Here is an 18,576-nt window from a genome sequence, read left to right as displayed (position 1 = left end):
GTGGTTTACATGTGCTTAGATACAAATTTTCAAGACAGGATCCAGTTTCTCTAAATGTTTCCAGTGGAAAAAGATTTATGAGTTCACTCAAAATACTAAAATAAAAAACTAATTTCAAATATTTGAATACTTTACTGAACATACTCTCGGATGGAAGGTGACAGGAGAAAGTGTATTGTGGTTTTACATTTCCCCTCCCTTCTGAATTTCTGCATACCTGCAAAGGTGAGGCTCTCATGTAACCTCTTCCTGTCCAGGTTTCATCGTCCGTAGAAACAGTGAGTTTTACTGGAAACTTTGTTCCAGAGTGTAGTGGCTCCAACAAACCACTGAAGGCAGGACTCTTTTGTGCTGAACTTCCAGCTGACTAGAACTGATAGAAGGTTGTTCATATATGACAGAGAAAGAAGAGTTTTCAATTTGACTTTTTTGTTTTGTTGGTGATTTTCATAGAATCATTTAAGTTGGAAAATACATCCAAGCATCAAGTCCAACCATTAACCTACCACTAAGTGCTACATTTACACATTTTTTTAAATACCTCCAAGTGATGGTGACTCAACCACTTTCCTGGGCAGCCTGTTCTGGTGCTTGGCAATCCTTTCTGTAAAGAAATTTTTCCTGATATCCAACCTGAATGTCCCCTGGCACAGCTTGAGACTGTGTCTTCTCATCCTCTCACTTACTACTCAGGAAAGAGGTTGATTGTCCCCTGGCCACAACATCTTTTCAGGTAGTGGTAGAGGGGTTAAGATCTCACCTGATCTTCCTCTTCTACAGTCTTTCCTTTTTCCCCAGCTCCCTCAGCTGCTTCTGATCAGACTTACTCTCTAGACCCTTCACCAGCCCTGTTCTCTGGACACACTCCAGCACCTCAATGTCTTTCTTGTAGTGAGGGACCCAGACCTGAACACAGGACTTGAGGTGTGGCCTCGCCAGTCTGAGTACCGGGGGACAATCACTGCCCTGGCCCTGCTGACCATGATGACTTTGATCCAAGCATATTGAGCAGAGTATTGGTCCAAGACAAAATGGATTCCAAAAATGGATTCCTGAACAGACCTTTTTTATCTTTACTCTCTTTGAGCAGCTTAAATTTTTTTTTTATTTCATTATTCCTTCTGTGTTTGTTGCCCAAAAATCTCTTCTTTAGACACTATAAATGGTTCCAGTGTTCCCCATTTCTAATGTTACCCTTGAAAACAAAGTTGTCTGGCAAAGAACAGTTACCTAAGTGAGCAGCAAGTTCAGCGTGGAATGAAGATGGTGGCAAAGGGCTACGATGACCTGGTGCTTATTTTGAAAACAATAACATAATGAGAAAACATGAGTAGGTGCTCTTTAGCCCAAAAGTGCTCTGTTATTTTCTATGTAATTGTGATAAACTGCATTTAACCATGCTGTCCTCCAGCAGATACTCTTTTTTACTGCTTAGCATACAGGAGTATGAGTAAGGCTCTTCTGCTCAGGGATAACGAACAGTTCTGAATGTCATTTATTATGGAAGCTGTTTAAATAAAATAATTTGAAGCTGTGAGCATTATGTATGAATTATTTTAGTTCAGTGCAAAACAATTTAATTGTTGGTGCTGTGAAGAGCCACATAACTGGAATTCCTTTATGTCTGTAATAAAACTCATCACCAGAACTAGGCCAGAAGGAAACAGATCTAAACTAACAGGCAATCCCAAGATCAGGAGTGACATTTGTTGGTAGCGCTGTCAAACTGGATCCCAAGATACGCACAGAAAAGCGAGTGGCCAGTCCAGACTGAGATGTATTTGGAGAGCTATTATCTCCATGATGGATGCTTGGAGAGTGGTATGCAGACCTGTGACTAAGTGGATCTTTTCCTTAAATCTTTCTGGCAGTCTTTCCTAAGCTAAATCACACCTAAACATCAACACTCCAGCTGTTCCTTTCCCACAGCAGAAGTACGAATTGATTTTTGTAGCTACTTCTGCTTTTCACAGCTTTTTCTTCAGCCTAATTGTCCCATCCAGGCTTGACCCTGGCTCTGTTTGGCATATCACTGTAGTGGGACAAGGAGGGAAGGAGCTAGCACTCTGACTTTGGCATTGATCTGTGTTCTTCTTGCCCCCAGCCATAAAATGGTAGATAGAGGAGGCTGATTTCAAGGAGGGGAGGTGCAGTGAAAGAGATGACAGATGATGTGAGGAGAAAGCAGAACTGTCAAGATGATCATGGCTAGAAGGGGAAGAGCCTCCTGATTCTGACTGGCCAGGCCAGCTTTTGCATACTGGGACTGGGAGGCAAAGCTGTCTTTCTGAGGCACAGCTACAGGGGGCTGGGGCTGGGCTTTGCGACTGGAGAAAAAGAAAGTGAGTCAGCAAGGGAAAACCCAGTCCTGCTGTGCGTTTGTGGTGGGAAAGCTGTCCAAGCATGGAAAACTGATCAGCTTTCAAGGCATTCAGCTGGAAGCCAAAGCTGTACTTCCACGTTTGCATTCTTTGTATGTCTTCAGCTAAATGAAATGTCCATGTCTTTGAGGACCTCTTCCATGAACATCATCTAAATCTCTCTCCTTTTGATATCTGATTCCCTTGCTGGAATTTGCCATCTGATACTAGAGACACACTCTTCACACCTTCCTAGCCCTTGTCAAGTGTGTCCCAAGAACCTTGCCAGGTAGAAGAATGCAGTGATACATGAATCTTCTTTTCCCTCAAGCAGTCTTCTTTTTTTTTTTCTCATTCTTCTGCTCTTGGTTTTGGGGAGTGAAATCTTCTAGGTCTTCAGATGTCAATATGGATCCTATTGGGCTCACACATTCCTCAAAAATGAAATTAGAAGAGATGTAGGAACTCTGAGTCTCCCTTTCCTTTGATAGGATGATGTAAAGGTGATGTAACCTTTCATTTCCTTCCAGGCCTCAAGACAGAGAACTAGAGAGTGGAACATTGCTAACACACTCAAATTAAACTAATTTCTGAGAAAATACTCATCTCTCTTATCTCCTAGACCATCTGTCTGAACTGACTCCTCCTGACCCCTCTGGGATTCAAAGCCCTGCCAGTTTTAAGAGCTCTGTATTTTCCAGGATTAATCATTATATGGGATGAACACAACAGGCATCTCTTCTGTGTGGGAATCTCAGAAAGGAGCAGATACCTGACTTGGCATTCTCCACAAAACTGTGTATATTGCAAGATATGAGGTAAAAGCTCCATCTGCTGGAGCAGTTTTTGAAGGTCCTGTTGAAGACAAGCTCTGGCCTCCTGCTCCCAAATGAGGCGGCTTCATTCAGTGCCTCCTACAGTAGACAGGAAAGCAAAGACTGATGTGGAAACTATAGCAGGCAGAAAACAGCTGGGGTTGATGTCACTCATGGGCTGACATAGCAGCACCAAAGCTGTCTTGATCATCATTGCTAGTGCAGCCAAGTCTTGTGTTTTCTGAGATGATTCCAAAGGTTCTGCCTCAGACCATGACAGGAATAGCCCAGAGCTGGCCAGTATCCAGCAAACCAATGATACTCTATATGCCATGAGACTGTGCACTGCTGAGTGATCTGCAGTCGGTAAGAAGGTGGTGTTTATTGCATTTGAGACAATGGAAAATGTCTTTCCCTACTGGTATGGAGAAAGACTGTGAAAAGTAAAATCAGGTGAGAAAGCAGTACTAATGCTCACTTGAGACTTTCTAGCTGTAATTCAGGACAGGACTGTATGTTCTGAAATATCAGAGGGCCCACCTTGTCCTTTCTAGGGTTTTGCATTTCATCATTTAATTGCAGTGAATGCAATTCTCAGGTTTAACTTTCTTAGCAACCTGAAGTTTAGTGAGCTATTGGAGGATAAGAGTTGTCTTCTTCCCTGATAATACAGCCCACACACATTATACACCTGCAAATTTGCAGTGGTGATTAGGAGTACTTCCACAGTTTAGTGAATAAGTCTTTGGAGACAAACTCATCCTCTTTTGTAAATTCAATATGGCTGTAGCTACTTGACCAGTTTCATCTTTTATATCTTTTCCCCCATTCTTTTTCAGGGTGTCACTCCTAAAAAAGCTTGCCCCAATAGAAGTGGGTGTTGCTTTCTTTGTGAGTCATTCAAGAGACTATGTAGGAGTGAAGAAGTGGCTTCTGCTCATGTTCTATTATGCCAAATAATAAGGGAGGTTGTTTCCATCTTCGGCGTCTGACCGAACCCAGCAGATGCATACATACTGTCTTATGTCTGAGGTAGAGATGCATGAAGTGGGCCTTTATTTTCTGACATCACCAAGCTCAAGACTGGCTCAAGACAGTGCTTTCGTAATACAAGGCTTTTTTTTTCTTTCTTTTTTTTTTTTTTTTTTACTTTACTCTTCATGTTATTGATATTGTTGTGAAGGGTTCATCAACAGTTTCTCTTTCACACATAACAAGCAATTAAGTTCATGGACATTATGACTGATAGGCAATATCCTCCTCTTGGATAGTTTCTTTTTCTCAAGGGTTTAAACTGCATTAAGCTGGTGAGAAGGAATTGGTGCTTCTTAAATGATGGTGTATAGAACTGATGCTATTGGATTTCACCTCTGGCCTTCTAGAGCATGACCAAGGTAAATATATTCTGTCTAGACACCATAAAGCAATGGGAACAGATGTTTTTACCTGAGAGTCTTATGGCTAATCCTGGAGAAAATGAATATTCCTTATTGTCCTCCCTGCAGTGACATTGGTCCTGAACATCTTTTCCCAGTTGACAATGTTTGGGTTGTCATACTGGTCTAGATGTTTAAATGCCCCCCATTCCTCCTTCCTTCTTCCATTTTATATGAATATGTACCAGGTTTTATCAGCTCTCTTTAAATGACTGTGCTGTTTTGCATATCCAGGCTCACTTCACCAACTGTTGCAAGGTCTTCCATATCTGAAAACAGTAAAACACCTGACTAGTGAAAGTCTTGAGCAACTTGGTCTGCGTTGACCTAAGGGAGTTGGGCAGTCAGAACAGATGGTTGTGAGATGTCCTTCAAACCTCAACTTTGTAATTACTTTGTAATTCTGTGAACTCAAAAGCCCATGTTAGTACTTGTTTCTGCATCCTGTTGTGAGGTGACAATACAGAATAATCAAATTTTTAAAATTTTTTAAATCTTGTTAAACATCATGTCTTTGAAAACGCAGCTAGATCAGATGGCAGTTTCAGGAATACTGTCCTCCAGTCACTCCTTGATGTAGCTAAAATACTTTTCTCTTATGGTCCTGGAAGGAGAAATTGCTTTCCAGCAATATCCAGTGGGTTCCATACTGACATATTCTGAAAGAAGTGAGAAGAGCTATTACCCTTCTAGTAACTAGAAGGCGTAGAAAAGATACCCTCCCTCTTCCAAATCCCTCAGCAACAGTGCTTATGACTATCACTGAAATCCAAAGATGAATTGCATCTCTGCTCCCTAATTGCTATTGTTTTATTTCACGGCAGTGTCTTCCTAGTGAAGGAAGTTTTTATTAGCTCTTTAAGTGTGGGACTGATTACTCATCTGGCAGTGAATGAGGCTATGTAAGATGTAATCAGAGTAAGCTGAATGGCTTTCCCTGGTTCATGCTGCAGTTCCCTGAATTGCTCAGGGAATAAGGGGGGGCTGTGGCTCTCTTTGACCTCATCAGATGTGGAGGTACAAACACTCTGGATCAGCCTGACATATGGTGCAGGTTCTAACACCTTCCTTTTCCATGCTTTTAGTGCATGTACACATAGAGCTGGGTCCTGGCTGGTGAGTAATAACACTTCCTGGAGGAGAGGTACTGGCTTTTATTCATGTAACAAGCATCTGGTGGAAATTTTTTGCAAAGGGATTGCATTTAGAAATAAGAGACTAAATTGTGTTCTTTCTGTGCTTGAGACCAAGATGAGGTATCAGTGCCAGTGTTGAGAGTGTGTTTGGCAGTCTTGGTGGGAAGTGGGGCTGTGCTCTGTCAGTTTATACAGTGTTCAACACATTTGTGTACTGCTGGAAGCCAGTTATTGATGGTGGATTTTCTGGATTCGGAAATCAGCCAGAAGAAGAACTGAGGGGTCTATTCATCTGTTTCCACTAAGTTTATGGAAAGACTGCTAGCTGGGAATAGCTTTGAATCTTTATTGACTTACAGTGGATTTGAACTGGTGGCTTGGAGGCTTCATACTGTTCAGCAGTGTCTTTTGTATAACCAATCTGAGATAATGAGCATGGAAGCTATTTTATTGCACACACGCTTTTTCACAGATTTAAAAGGAGTAGAGATTTTAAACCTTTGTTGTTGTATTTTTTTTTTATCAATACCAAAAAGATGTACACCTTTCTCCTACACCCTCTGTTTTCTGGGTATGAGCTTATGTTAATATATTAATCGAAAGAAAAAACAAACCAATTTTGTTTCTGTGTTTGAGTGCTGGTAATTTTAGGGGCCTGGTCCTAGTCCATTCAATGAAGAGAGACATCTGCTGAATTCAGTGGGTATGAGGTCCTGTGATTATGCACTTGGGCCTGCATCTGCATAGATTTCGCTGCAGGCTGCAGGTCTACATTTAGACAATCACACAAGAAAATTTAGCATTTTGAAAGATGCAGAATGCAGCTGTTTCCTGTCATTATGTTTCACATTTACTGAAGTCAGCAGTTACTCTTTTCCAAGCAGTGCCTTTCAACAATAAACAAGGCAAATGCTTCCAATAGAACCTCCTGATGACTTCTGTTTAATTTAAATATATATATATTGCAGCAGCAAATACAGCAATAACATGGAATATAAAACCCATTAACACATACTCTAAAAATGATATGTAAGTGTAGAAAGGAGAGGGAAAGAAGATGCATTTCTTCTGATTGCTCATGGTGTATTTAGGATGAATATTGTAAATTGGAGGAGCATGCACTACATATTTTTAAGTGTAATACACAGAGTTCTCACTTTTCAGACACACTGGAACTCCATCCTAATTGGAATTGGAGTGAGTGAATCAATAATTAGTTGATACTTACACCAAATCCAGAGGCATGCCTAGTGCATTATAGATAGCAAGTAAATTTCAAGACAGTGGTCTTTATTTTCAAATCAGTAGACAATTCAGGGAGATGAGTGTTTAGAACAGGAGGCTGTGAGTGGTTCCTTGGCAAAAAGACTTACTGAAGCACAAATCTTAGCACCTGATGGCACCAGGTGGCTAACCAGAACTGTGCCAGCCTTTTTTGAGAAGTCTTTCCCTTAGTGCTGGGGAGCGGGTGTGTGAGAGAGATAGTGTGCAGGGATTTTTCTGGACCTATATAAGAAGGCTCAAGAAGAAATGGTGTAATAAAATAGACATTGTAATAAGATAGAATAAAAAGAGGAGCATAGATAGTGAGTAAATTTTATATCACTTTAGAGGCTTGAAGTCCTGCTTTCATGGACCTTGAACGGATTTTTCTCCTCCTTCCCATGCTGTAGTGCCTTTTATTTTGTGTAGCAAATGGAGCCATTTGTCTTTTCCTGATGGGTTAGGATGTTATTTCTGCTGTAATATGCCATAGCACAGGTTGGCCCAGGGTGTTCCAGCAGGTTCCCTTGCAGTGGCTGCTACTGTTGTATGATCTTCTCAAGGCCCAAGCACAAGGATCAACACAGCAGACATGGTCTGGGCAAGATCCCTAACTCCGTGAATATGGTGTTTTCTGCAAGGCTTCTGATACAGAACTGAGTTCCAAATTAAAGCAATCTAAATCCTGTAATAAGCCTAGATTTGATTCTGTATTAGCTATAATCAGTATTGAGAAAGTAAGTGGGAGTTTTATCCCCCTGCCTTGCTCTGTTTTTCAAGAACAGATCTATATTTTCAGGAATGTTGGTGAGATGTGTAACATTACATGAACTGGATTCAGTGGTGAAATGCTAATATGCTACTTAGACCTTCCAACAAAGAGGTACCATGATACTGACAATACAATAACTGGGCTACTGGGTGGAGCCTGCAAGGGGTCCCTTTTACAGAAAAAGGGACCCTGATTTTTCTGGGAAATCTGTGTGCCTTGCAGATGGATGTAATATGGCATTTGTGCCTTGGGATGCTGTGATGCAGCACAAAGAGTGTTGGCATAAGGCACTAGTAAGTGCCAGGTGTAACCAGGTAAATGAATATTCCTTGCCCTCCAAGTCTGCCTGAGCTGCTGCTTCTTCAGAGCAGCCTGTGGTGGCCTGTGAGACCAGTGATATAGCATGTCCTCCCTGCTGTGACCTGAAACCCCAGCCTGCTGTGAGCAAGGAAGGGCTCAGGCATCACAGGGCTCAACCACTGGCACACTGTCTCTCCTACTGCCTCATGTAAGATTGAAAAGTGGGGATGGGAAGTTTTCCTCTGCGTAGCTTTGCCCCTTGTTCTACAGCCTCTGACACTTTCCAGAGTGGGCTGGACAGGAATAAGCAATGCTGACAGTGAGAGTCAGGTGGGTTTGGAGAAAGGACCCCCTTCTTCTCCCTCCACCCTTGCCTGACTAGGCTAGTCACAGCATTCTGTGCCTCCAGCTCCACCTCTTCAGACTGCTCTGAGAGCAATATTAATATCCTCTAATAACTCTGTCAGACATATCGAGGGATTTGTTTTATTAATTCTGAGACTGGGTACAGCAAATAGATTATAACTTGGGCCATTTCATAGGCTTAACAAACCTTTCTCTGCTTACTTATCACTTCCTCCCCCCTCCAAATCTCCTTGTGTTAACTCCTTTTTCTGTTCTTTGTGTTACTATTTATTGAATATTCTCACTGACGTGTATGTCATAGGGAATATGCCCAAAGTTCATTTCCATCCAAAGTTCATTTCCATCCATCATTTTCTAGATGATAAGAAAGGAATAGTGGCAGCACAATTTGCAATGGATTTGGCAGTAGTAAATGCCTTTTGTAGCTGTCATGGTGACATTCTGAGAACAGGACAAAGCTGAAAATGCTTAGCATGTGTGCAGGTTCTTCCTCAACAGGAGGAGAGGTACTCTCTGTGGCATATGGTGGGTAATGCCTGGGTTTCCAATCTCTATATCAGCCTTGCAGATGATGTGGACAAGGGTGAAACACCATGGGCCTGGTTTCAGTGCTTTGAGCAGATTGCAGAGTGCCAGCAATGAAACTGTTTTTAGCTTCTTGGGTCATATGGCTAGTTCACTTTTTAGTGTAAATTACAAGACTGCTCAAAAATGGGTTAATTTTCATGGTGATCACCTTGGGAAAGTCCACTGTTGTGCATCAGCATCATCAAGCTCTTGGTTGTTTTTATGTCCTGATAAACTTCTAGCAGTATTGCCTTTGCTGAATCCAAGAGATCAGAGAAGTAGCTATGTTGGTGAATCTAGGGAGGACATTCCTGACAGGGAGAGTATTTCATTTAGGGACAGTCATCCAGTTGCCATCCTTTCCTGATGCTGAAATCAATTAAAACAAGAAGATCATTGGAGAGAAACTGACTCCTGTATCCCTAAGATCTCTTGTGTGAGTCACCTCCAGCTTACAAGAATAACTCTTGCTATGATATGATGCAGCCACTGAAATGTCACATTAGTTGATATAGTTCTTGTTAGAGTCAAGAGAAAAATTGGCTCATAATGGGAAGATAGTTTCAATTGTAATTAAAACATGAGGAAGCAATTGCCCATGAGAATGTAACTCTCTTGCAAATAGTTTTTGAAAGGCTTTTGAAAGTGTGTGAGACTTGGTCACCATGAATGGAAATCTGAATGAGGATATGAGTTTCCAGCCATAAGTGTGTGCATGGAAGCAGATACAGAGATACCTAGGTAATGACATAGAAGTGTGAAAAAGCAGGTAGAAGTATGCTTCTATGCTTTTAGAAGGCCATAGGTTCTTGTTTCACCCAAGCTGAGAGGGAAAGAGAAATCATCTTCCTCTCTTTACCTAAGAAAATTGAAAAACATCTTTCTATGTGACCATGCCACTGTTCCTAATGTATGAATGCCTTATAAATTGTTGTCCCAAATATTGTAGCTAAAGACTAGAAAGTAATATAGTCCCTTTTTTTTTCCCTGTGAGTGGCCACTTCGGTGGAAAATCTTTGTGATTTCCAACATGTAACACGATCAGCATTTTGATCATGATGCAACCTCCATCAGTCTCATTGCTGGAAGTTTTTGATAATGGGACTGTGATTTTTCTTAGTTCCTTTGACTCTTCCCTGAGTACCTGTGCATGGCTGCTGTCAGAGGCTTGGCTTTGGTGTCTGCCCTGCTCCATTACTGAAGCTGCTGGCTTATGATGCCTGGCAGATGCTACTGACAGGATTGTCTGGGTAGAGTGTTTTGAATTAAAATAACGAAAATGGGGTTGAAAAAGGCCACAAGAGGCAACTAGTTTTTCCAAGACAAGATCAGGTGAATCTGAAAAATTAATGAGAAATACTTGTCTAGTCTTTCCTTAGTAGTCTTCAGTGCTTTTGACAAACTCTCAGTAGCCAAGGTAGTCCAGAGCCTCACTACCCTGTTCCTACCAAATTTTTCTGACATTAAGCCAAAACTTCTCTTTCAGCATCATAAGTTTCTTCTCATTCTGCCTATGATTAATATGAAGGACACTGGTTTTTTTGGTTTTTTTTTTTTTTTCTGCTTGCATCTGCCCTTCAGATGTTAGACCGTTATCTTTGTGTTCCCTGGAAGACTGGGAACATAACTGGCTGAATGTGGATGCAATGAGAGTGTTGTGCAAAATAGCAGGGAGCATATCCTCTATTTTGTCCAGAGCCCAGATACCTAGGATCAAACATAAAGAAGTTTCATCCTGGAGTGTTCGGTCACTGTATCTAGGCAGCTTAAGTAAAGATCAACAGATTGTTCAGAGGGCACTAAGTAATTAAATTCCAGTTGGATTTCTGCTAGTAATGGGCTACAGAGCTATTGACTTTTCCCCCAGCAATGTAGCCAGGGCCCTGAGGAATGTACATGAACGCATTTGTTGGGATGTGTGGGAGAGGATGGTACTTTCACTGAAAGCTTTGAAATCAGTAAGCGACTTCATCTAAGAATAGTAATGATACAGAGTTAATTAGAGGGGTTATTAGGCATTAATTTCTCTAAGATTTTTTTCCCCTTACTGGAGCAAAGTAACTCTGTACATTGGTTTCTGAAAGCAGCAAGCACACTTAATTCACCTAATGTTGATATGAACGCCCTTTTCTATGTGGTCATGCAACTGTAGGGAAACAACAGTGGTTTGCAAATGTGTCCCCAGCTAGCTCGAGCACACACTCTGCCTGAGTATCCTGGTTGCAGAGAGGAGAAAGCTTGGCCCCTTAAGGCAAAGGGCCCATTTTCTGTAGTGGGTAAAGCCTCCACTCAAATTTCCTGTGCTTTAGAGGGTGACACACTCAGGCACAGGTCAGCCTACCTCACGTTTGACCCTGTGGAGAGGGCAGGCTGCCCAGAACATTAATGTGCACAGTATGGAGAAAAGCATTGGAAGCCTCAAATCACTGTAATTTGGGTAAGATTTGAAATCAGATAAGTTTTGAAATCAAATCCCTTCACTTCATTAAATCATGAGTGCTTTAAAATCACACAGCACTTTTAGTGGAATCAGCCAAGTTTCATTCTGCCTCTTTAAGTAGTTCTTGTTGTTCTAACTCTGACATGCTAAACTGCTGTATGGCGTTCCTATAAGCTGTTAAACATCTGTCTCTTTCACTTCAGAGCTGGCTGCTTTTCAGTACTGGATGAATGATTCTTATATTCACAGCTAATAAGTGCTTTGGGATCCCAAGTATTAGCTGTGCAAAGGCACAGTACCACAAATGCATGCAATTCTATGCAATGTATCAAGTGAATACTATTCCCAAGAGGCTGGCAGCCTAAGAGATCCCATAGGACAAAGAACACAGAGAAATGTAATTGATTGTAATGAACTTGTTTGTGTATGTGTCACCACTTATCTCTACTGAATAAAATCAGAAGTGTTCAACACTCCATTAACACAAATTACAGGGTCCTATTCTTCTGGAGCAAGACAATAAGGCCTACACCTGCTAGTACTGTGAAGTTCTTCGTGATCCCAGTGTGTTGCTCAATGACAGACATCATAGGCTGAAGTGGTCTTGGATTTGCTTCAGTGTCCTAAACATTTAGCAAATTAAGTATTTAGCAAATTAATCCTATTGGAATCAGTGAAAGGATACCAGGGATGGATCTTACTACCACTGTAAGACAAAAGATGTTAAGTAAATATGAAGGATGAAAATCATAACACTCTCAAAGTAATTTTCAATTCTTTTGTGAATATCAGTAAGGCAAATTAAATGATTGAGTTCCCAACCGGTCATGCTTCTGCCAGTGAAATTCTACCCATGTCCATTTTCTGTATTTGCAGAGTGATGAGAGTCAAATCTACTTTAGAAAAGCTTTTTTAGGTGTCAATATCTGAATAAGCTTCAGAATATGGTAATTTTTGTATCTAAAAGCTGTATTTCCTCTTATTTAAGAGTGGGTCTCTCATGGCAAAAAAAGCCTCTAAGTTTTATGGCTTTTGCCCTCCTCCTTTCCCCCAGTTTTTGCCTGCTCCCACACTGGTGTTCAGAGAGAGAATAATGAGAATGCTAGAGGGGGATGCTGCAGAACTTTAGTGCCGTTCACTTCTAGGTGCTTATTTCCACTTAGCCTAGGGTGCTTCTGCCTGCCAGCTTGTTTGTGATGTGTGAATTCAGTCAGTGGCTCACAATTTAGCTGGCAGAAGACAGGTGTCCACAGCACATCAAAGCAAGGTACAAGATTCAATGGACTGCAGAGATGGAAATGAAAGTAGGTCTCTTCTAGTCAAGGTGATGAGTACTGGTAGGGCTGATGTGTGTGCCAAGTTTGTGCTGTCCTCATCTTGCAGCTGGAGAGAGACATGTGCTCTCATGGCACCTTCCCTTTTTTGCTAAACTTCGTATTAAAAATGTTAGAGTGAAAAATATCTCAGATGTTTCCTGTACAGGCATGGAAATGATCTGAGCTATAAGAACGTTTGCTTTGTTACTCCTGCTCCCCTTCATCCTCCTTTCCATCCCACCCAGATGGCTGGGGCTGCACCAGACAAAGGCAGCGGCCCTGCTGATCCCTCTTTCAACACAGCTATTATCATCAAAGAACAAAAGCAAACAGCACTGGCTTGCAGATCAGCCCTTTACAAAGGAGCAATAAATGGACTCTTGTGTATAGGATAAAGCAAACTCAGCCTCATCTTATGCTAAGAGGCAGACCTTTCTGTGTTTGAACTGCTTTGAGCTGAAGGAAGTGGAAAAACCTCTATCTACATGGCAGCAAGTCCTATGGTGTTTTTTGTTGTTTTTTTTTTTTTTTCTTTTTTTGTTAGCCATGGGTTCTGCATGCTCCCTGTTTAATTGGAATGCTGTACCTCCTCAGCCCTATTGCAGGGAGGAGGTCTGTGTAAGTGGAGGGAGATAGTGCTAATGGAAGAGAAAGAGAGTGGGGACATGTTTTAAACAGGCCTTTTGTAAACAAACCAGAAAAACGTGAAGATAGTTTGAGAGAACAACTCAGATGACATGGTCTGAAGTAGAGTCAACTCAGCTCCCCAAAGCTGGTCACACTATCTTGATGCCATCTCTGTCCTTTACCTTTCTTGAGGCATTAGGTTGCTCCTAATTTTGGAGCCACCAGCGATAAGCTATGGTGGGTTCCTTTTGTCAGTGTATTCAACCACAGTTTTAATTGTGCACCAAAGTGGAGTGGCATTCCACACTGCAGAAGTGTGATAGTGTTTCCCATGGGGGCTTATATTCAATATTTGAAAACGTATTTTTCACCCAGGTGGTGGCTGGGCACTGGAACAGGCTCCCCAGGGAAATGGTCACAGCATCAGCCTGACAGACCTCAAGGAGCATTTGGACAATGCCCTCAGCACATGGTGTGATTCTTGGGGATGGTGCAGTGCAGGGCCAGGAGTTGGACTCGATGATCCCTGTGGGTTCCTTCTCATCCAGCATATTCTGTGCTTTGTGATTCTGTGACTTGCATGGCAGTTTCACTTGTATGCCACAGTGGTATTTGTTGTAGGGTCTTTTGTGAGGACTGACTCATTATATGCCATCTTTTAATCTTTTTATCTTTGCAAAGAAAGCACTGCTTTCTTTTGTAGTTTTAAAACAAAAAATAAGTAGTTTCACCATTTGGAAATCAGCATTTGCTAGCAGATACCACATGGTGGGGTGTCTGCAATACAAGAAACTCTTTCTGCATTTAGTGTGAGAAGTAACACTAATGACCCAGACTGCTATGTAGTTAAATACTATGAAAGTGTCACAGTTGCAAACAGTGACTTTTGTGGTACAACTAGTATGTACAGAAATCGTGTTGCGTGGAAACTTTCCAAAAAAAGATGCAGCAAACAAAAAGCTAAGAGTTAAGTCAGTCAGGATGGCGGATGCCTGCTCTTAGGGCCATTGGAACAAAAGAAAAAAAAGACAGGTAAAAAGAAATCCCCTTGCTGTTACTTGCCATTGAGAAACTCCATTTTAGAGATGCTTATGTTAGCTCTTAGCACTTCACTGTTTCCCTTTTTAACAGCTTCATGACCTGTTTAATTCTCGCACAGTTAAATAAGTATTATTTCAAGCAATGTGTCAGTTACAGCCCACTGCCTCTTCTCTTACTTGCTTGATGTGTTTATCCCTTGCTAACCTTTGGCTAGCTCTTTCCTTTGCCCTTTCTCTCTGCTGATGCTTTTTATTCCCCAGCCATCCCACAGATTTCCTCCTGAAGCAGAGACACACGGGTGAGGCTGCCTGCTGTTCCAGGCCCCCATTGGTAACCTGGGCTGCAGCTGTGCCTGCTCCATTGGTAGGTGTGCAGGGAGGCTGAGAGGACAACATGGGTCTAGAACTTTTTACTTGCTGAGAACAGATTTTTGAGCTGGATTATCAGAAACATTTGCAGTACCTTATGGTAATCACTTTTACCTCTTCTGAGATATGTGATCAGCTCTAACTGCCACTGATTTTTCCCAAGCGGCATGTCAACTCAAGACTGCTCCTTGTAAATTCTTTGTCAACATGTTCACATTCTGGAGTGCAGTTCAAGGATCTGCTCCTTCTGCCCTTGCTATAACCTCCTTTTGCTTTCCATCCTCAGTGCATGCATTGCTGCCTGACACTCCTTTTCTTTTCCTACCTAAAAGTAATTACTTTCAGGTGAGCTTTCAGTGCTTCATGTCCTTCCAGGATTGCAAACCAATACAATTATGTGTTAGAAGAGGAAAGGCATCAAATAATCCTCATCAGATCTGCCATATATGTTTAGTAAAAGCTATGGAATTTAAAATAATTGATAATAAAAGTCCCTTCCCTCTTTGTGCATTGCTTTATTTGGGTTGTTACCTCTTTAGGAAAGGACAGCTTGATATATGTATGATATTCCACAGAGACTTTTCCTCAAATGGTTTTGGAGCCATCACAAAGTGATAAGCAGAAAGCAACAGAAAGTGATAAACAAAATGCAGCATGCACAGGAATCACTCACCACTGAACTGCAAGTGTCTCAGGACAAGTGGCACCATTTTCACAGGAACACAGTGGGTTTGGACAGGAAGGTGGAATACTGATGGAAATTGGAGGGGGCATTGGGAAAAGGAGAATACAGTTTTAGACCTTAGTGTGAAGCCAATGCACTCAGCATGTCATGCTTCTAGATTTGTGGCAGAAGTAGCTGGGGTCTGTAGTCCAAATCATTAATATATTAATACATTATTGTATTTTTGAAGCCTTACTGGAAAGGTGATACCTCCAGTAGCCCTACTCCTGGACAGGCTACATGTCTCCAGGGGAGAATGCTCTCTATGGACCTGGCCTCCCTGTTTCCTCAAGCAAGTTTGTTTTGTTTTGTTTTTTTCTTGGGGACTGCCTTGTAAGGAAAATATTAATTTAATCCTGTGAGATTTCAGAGGATTCTACCTCTTGGTGTTATGACAAGTGTAGCTATTCAGAGCAAGACTAAACTTGGGATGTTAAAAAAGTTATGAGAAACTTTTTTTTAAAGTACTTTCTCTGGGATTGGTGACCTCTGCCCAAAACAGTCAGTACATTCAAATATATGCCTTTTCTGTTATCAGTGTTATGAATTACATAGTCTTGCTCCTCCCTTTTTAAAGGACTTATTTTGAGATTTATGTGATTGATTCTGGAAAGTGGTCTTAAGCCCCAGAGAGAAAAAGTACCAAATGATGTTTGTTCTAAATTTAGCATCTTGTGAAAGACAACATGTGGGATGTGCAGAGCTCTGGCACACTCCTTCTCTCATACCTTTACTATACTACTGTCTGCAATGAAGGATGCTGTTTGGGAAATGATGTGCAGGAAGAATGAAAAAGAATGGACTCTCTTCTAGACTTTGGGACTATGTTGTATGTCTTATATCTGGTCATAAATTCACATGGCCCCTTATAAAAGGGGAGCAGGTTCTTTTCTATTTTTCTGGAAACTTGCTTGAATTTATGTGCAATAGAAGCCTTCTGCAGGCAGGTTGTTTTTGTTTCTCTCTTTTGCATTTGTGTGTGTAAAAAAAGGAGAATATTTTAACCAATATTCTTACAGGAACTGACGTGGCTTGGTTCTATCTGATTCCAGGAACTCTCTCCGGACAGATATGATGGTGGATTCACTTTTACATGCACAGTGGAGAGGGAGCCAGTGCCTTCTCCCTTGCATGGCAGCGTGCTTGGATGCAGATGGGTGGCCTTCAAACAAACCTAATTACTTCTGGTTTTGCATGAAATTGATTTCCATGCAAGGATGCTGAGTTGCTGTGTGCATCTCTAATGGCTTTTTTTCTCTTCTCTTTCTTTCTCTTCCTTTTCTCCCTTCTGCTTGCCATGAACACACCTCGACAGATGTCAATCATATTCCAGGTAAGTGTTACTTTTGCTGGGCTGAAAGGCTGTTCTTTAAGGAGTGGTGGTGGAAAGTTACCGGGGCAGATCTCATCCTACTCCCTGCTGGACATCATGAGGTATGGGTTACACAGTCTTTGCTGTAAGAAGGGCTTCGTAGTAGCAAAGGTCACAAACTTCCCTCTTCAGAGACTACACTGTGTTGGTCAGTTAAAGGGATGCTTTCTGAATGAAAATTATGTTAAGAATGGTTGCTTGTATTGCTAATTGAACCTGGCATTGAACAGTGCATTATATACAATTTATTTCTGATACATCTGTGTGTAGTCTGGCATAAAAAATCTAGTTCAGTCATTTTCTTTCTCCTACTGCAGTCTACTCCATTTGCTACTCCCACTGATAACATGTTGAATTTCAGTTCCACTAACAAAGGGAGTTTTTGTTGTTGTTTTATTTTACATTTTTATAAACCAGTGAGTATCTTTCTGGCTGAATCTGAATGTGTGATCTTTAGGTATCAAAATTTTATTCCCACCAGGGCACACAAAAATGATTCATTTAAAGGAAAAACAAATGTTTGTTTTATGTGCTTGTTTATATGTGGAGTACTCCCACAACAATCTATGTTACCACAGAGAACTCCAAACCTCCCACCTCAGATTGCTGTCACGTTGAGAGGATCAGAGTCCCCCAGCTTCAGCAATAAGTGTTAGATGAACTAGACCACTTAAATCTAATCCACAACCCATTGCCAATGAAACTTTAGAAACTAATTTTTACCTCAAACTCAGGTAGTTCTGCCTGCTTTATCATTATGTGAAATGGAAATGAGAGCACAAGAAAGCACCCTACATTGCCCTGGCTGGAGTGGGATTGTGGGCAAGCCAAAGCTCTTTTCTTTCTCAGTTTTCTGCATAACTTTTGCTAAGCCTAACCTGGAATGAGTTATCTGGATCTGGGATGTGTTATCTGTTCAATTTGCTTCTTTTCTACACTTGGATAATCAGATTTTGTGCATCACTTCAGAGAGACACAGTGAGGGCCAGTCAGTTGGGTAATTTCCAGGTATATTTAGACTTTTGGCTTCTCTTGTCAGCCCCCTTTTTGTTCTGCTGAGAACTTTTGCATTCTGTATGCATCTCAGCTGACAGCAGTGGGGATAGAAGTGGCCAAATGGCAAATGTTGCATGGCATGCTTTGGAAAGAAAAGCTCTGTTACCTTTGACATGCAATCTTTTCAGTTACCTACAAGGCTGAAACTGTACCATCTCTGCCCCAGTCTGAGGCGTCCAGGAACTCCTGTTTCCTCTCATCTTGGCAGGATCTGACAGGACATGCACCAAAAGCTCTGAATCACAAGTCTCTTCACAACATCCTGAAGATGTTAATGTCTGTGGCAGAGGAGAATGATTGAATTGGGAAAGCATGGCCTTGCTATGCTCTACCAGTAGGACACATATTATGCCATGAATAAGCATTGCCTTGAACAACATCAGGGACATCTCGCAGTGTGCAGGAGATGATAGCATCACTAGTAGGACCGCAAGCAGAGGTGGCACATCCAGTACAGGACAACACTGCTGTTAGTGTGGGCACCATGGAGCTGTCCATCCTTCTGCTCCCTGACTGTGCTCTTCTGCCCTACTGCCCTGTTATTCTCATAATTTATATACTTGGATGTGCATTTTTTATTCTCTCCATTACTCATACACATATTCTTGTTCTCAGGA

The 18,576-nt window shown here is 41.5% G+C and overlaps 1 protein-coding gene across 14 annotated transcripts in view; it reads left to right on the top strand.

Annotated features, from left to right (window-relative positions):
- NRXN3 (neurexin 3) overlaps positions 1–18,576 on the top strand; it is a 982,570-nt gene that overhangs the window by 68,735 nt on the left and 895,259 nt on the right. For all 14 annotated transcript variants that reach the window (XR_014852509.1, XR_014852510.1, XM_085061643.1 and 11 more), the window contains exon 3: positions 16,847–16,864. Coding sequence is in view for 12 of the 14 variants with exons in the window: in XM_085061643.1 (XP_084917769.1) it covers positions 16,847–16,864 (18 nt within the window). In the remaining 2 variants the exon portion in view is untranslated. The remainder of the gene's footprint in view (positions 1–16,846; positions 16,865–18,576) is intronic.

Source organism: Lichenostomus cassidix, chromosome 5 (assembly GCF_008360975.1).
Source record: "Lichenostomus cassidix isolate B80296 chromosome 5, HeHo_3.0, whole genome shotgun sequence".
Classification (NCBI taxonomy): domain Eukaryota; kingdom Metazoa; phylum Chordata; class Aves; order Passeriformes; family Meliphagidae; genus Lichenostomus; species Lichenostomus cassidix.
The sequence above is the reverse complement of the archived record's forward strand: the minus strand, read 5'-3'. Positions and strand labels throughout refer to the sequence as shown.